This window comes from Apteryx rowi, unplaced genomic scaffold, assembly GCF_003343035.1.
Source record: "Apteryx rowi isolate R43461 unplaced genomic scaffold, aptRow1 scaffold_1431, whole genome shotgun sequence".
Classification (NCBI taxonomy): Eukaryota; Metazoa; Chordata; class Aves; order Apterygiformes; family Apterygidae; genus Apteryx; species Apteryx rowi.
The window spans coordinates 13716-15687 of record NW_020447677.1 but is presented as its reverse complement, the minus strand read 5'-3'; the positions used below and the strand labels follow the sequence as shown (position 1 = coordinate 15687).

The 1972-nt window shown below is 65.2% G+C and overlaps 1 protein-coding gene across 1 annotated transcript in view; it reads right to left on the bottom strand.

Moving 5' to 3' along the window:
* TMEM269 (transmembrane protein 269) overlaps positions 1-1972 on the bottom strand; it is a 6545-nt gene that overhangs the window by 2811 nt on the left and 1762 nt on the right. Inside the window, 2 exon segments of the mRNA XM_026058161.1 lie at positions 1-121; positions 351-647. The exon segment at positions 1-121 is cut by the window's left edge and continues 1 nt beyond it. Coding sequence (XP_025913946.1) covers positions 1-121; positions 351-647 — 418 coding nt within the window.

Here is a 1972-nt window from a genome sequence, read left to right as displayed (position 1 = left end):
GGAAACCGGCGGGAGCGACTCACCCAGGGCCGAGCAGGCGTCGAGCTGCCGGGCCACGGCGCCGTCGGCCAAGTCGAGCAGGAAGCCCACCAGGAGCAGCCAGCACGAGTAGTAGTATTGCCTGGGGGCGGGAGGCGAGCGCGTGGGGGTCTGCGTCCCCCTGCATCCTCCTACGTCCCCGTGCATCCTCCTGCATCCTCCTGCATCCCCGTGCATCCTCCTGCATCCTCCTGCATCCCCGTGCATCCTCCTACATCCTCCTGCATCCCTGTGCATCCTCCTGCATCCCCAATTTATTCATTTTTTCCTTTTTCTCCCCGTTTTTTTGCAGGAAAGAGGGGCGCGCTTACCCGTTCAGGCTGCAGAGCACGGAGGAGAGCCCCATGATGAGGTTGGCCGTGGAGAGCGCGTTGGCGGCGTTTCTGCGGGCGAACTCCAGAGCCCGCGCCCGGCCCGCTCCCTCGCTCGGCACCAGCTTCGCCGCGCGCCCGGCGAGACCTGCGAGCCGCGAGAGGCGCCGTCGGACGGCGAAGTCCCTCCTGCGCCGCTGCCCCGACGCCGGCCCGTCGACGCGCCCGCCTTCCGCGAAGCCGCCGGGGAAGGACGGAGGCGCCGGCGGCTCCCGCTCGGCTCCCCGCCGGCCGGACCTGGCGCCCCCCCCGAAAAAAGAAGGAAAAAAAACAACCAAAAAAAAAAAAAAGAGGAAAAAAAAAAAAGAAAACCAAACCAAACCCGAGCTTAGACTAAAAGCCAACCCCAGGGTTAAGCTCTATTTGTCTTATATACCTATAGGGCTACTCTTTAGAGAAAGTGTTAAGGCTCATGTCCTACTAGTGTGTTTTGCACCCTGCCTTGGACGTGTTCCCAAAGCCCGGCAAGTTCATGAGATTCTTCATCTGAAAGAAAACAGCAGGTCAGAGCAAAACAAAAAGCCACAAACCGCCGCCGGGAAGCCGCTTTCCCCCCACCGCCTCGCTCGTGCCGCCGGCGCGGGAAAAGGGCCGGCGCGGCGAGGAAATTGGGGGGGTTCCTTCGCTTTTCTCGGTGCGTCTGTGCTGTGTTTCGCAGGTTCGAGGCCCTTTGCGCGGCTCCCGCCTCGCCGCGAGTCGGAAATCTCCGCGAAATCCCGACCTTCGGCCGCCCTGCCCCGTGCGAGCGCGCCGGCTCCGCGGGTTATTGCAAAGCCGGGCCGGAAAGTCGGAGCAAGAGAAAACACCCCGTCCCGCGGCGGATTTTCGGTGCAAAAGTCCGGCTTTTGGGGTCAGGCAAGGATTGCGGCCCCAAAACGGCGCCGGCCGGCGCGCGGGTGGCTGCGGCTGCGCCGGGCGTTTTCCCGCTGGCTCAGCGAGCCGTCGCCTTCCACCCTCCCGAAAAATATCCCATGCGAGCGCAACGCTCCGTCGCCGCCTCCGCCCSCTTCGGCTTTGCACCGGGACGCGGAGGTGCAAAGCCGAAAAAGGGGGAGGAATCCCCGAGCCGGCTGCTTCCTTCCGTGTGTCTGTCCGTGCGTCCGTCCGTCCGTGCGCCGGCCCGGTTTCCAGCGGGATCCGGGGCGTTTTGGGGGCTTTCTCGCACCCCCCCCCCCGCCACGGCTCACCCCGGTGCCGGCGGGACCCGTTACCCACCACCTCCGCGGGTCTTGCCGGCGGCTCGCCCGGCTCTCGGCGCYGGCGCCTGGCGTCACAATGCCGCGCCGTGGCGATCCCGCGATTCCGTCCCGTCCCCGGAATCCCYTTTCTCCCCCTTTTATGTGTTTTTTTCCCACGCTTCGGGGAGCGCGGGAATGCCCGGCCCCGCTCTGCAAAGCCCCCGCGCCCCGTTGCGTCGCCTTCTCCTCCTTCCCGGGAAAAGCGGGGGGGAAAAAAAAAAATAGGGATTTTCGCCTCCTCCTCGCGTGCGTGTCGGAGCCGCGGAGGGAATTCTCTCCGTTCGCTCCCTGCGTAACGAGGGCGAGGGGGGTTCGAAGCGGCGG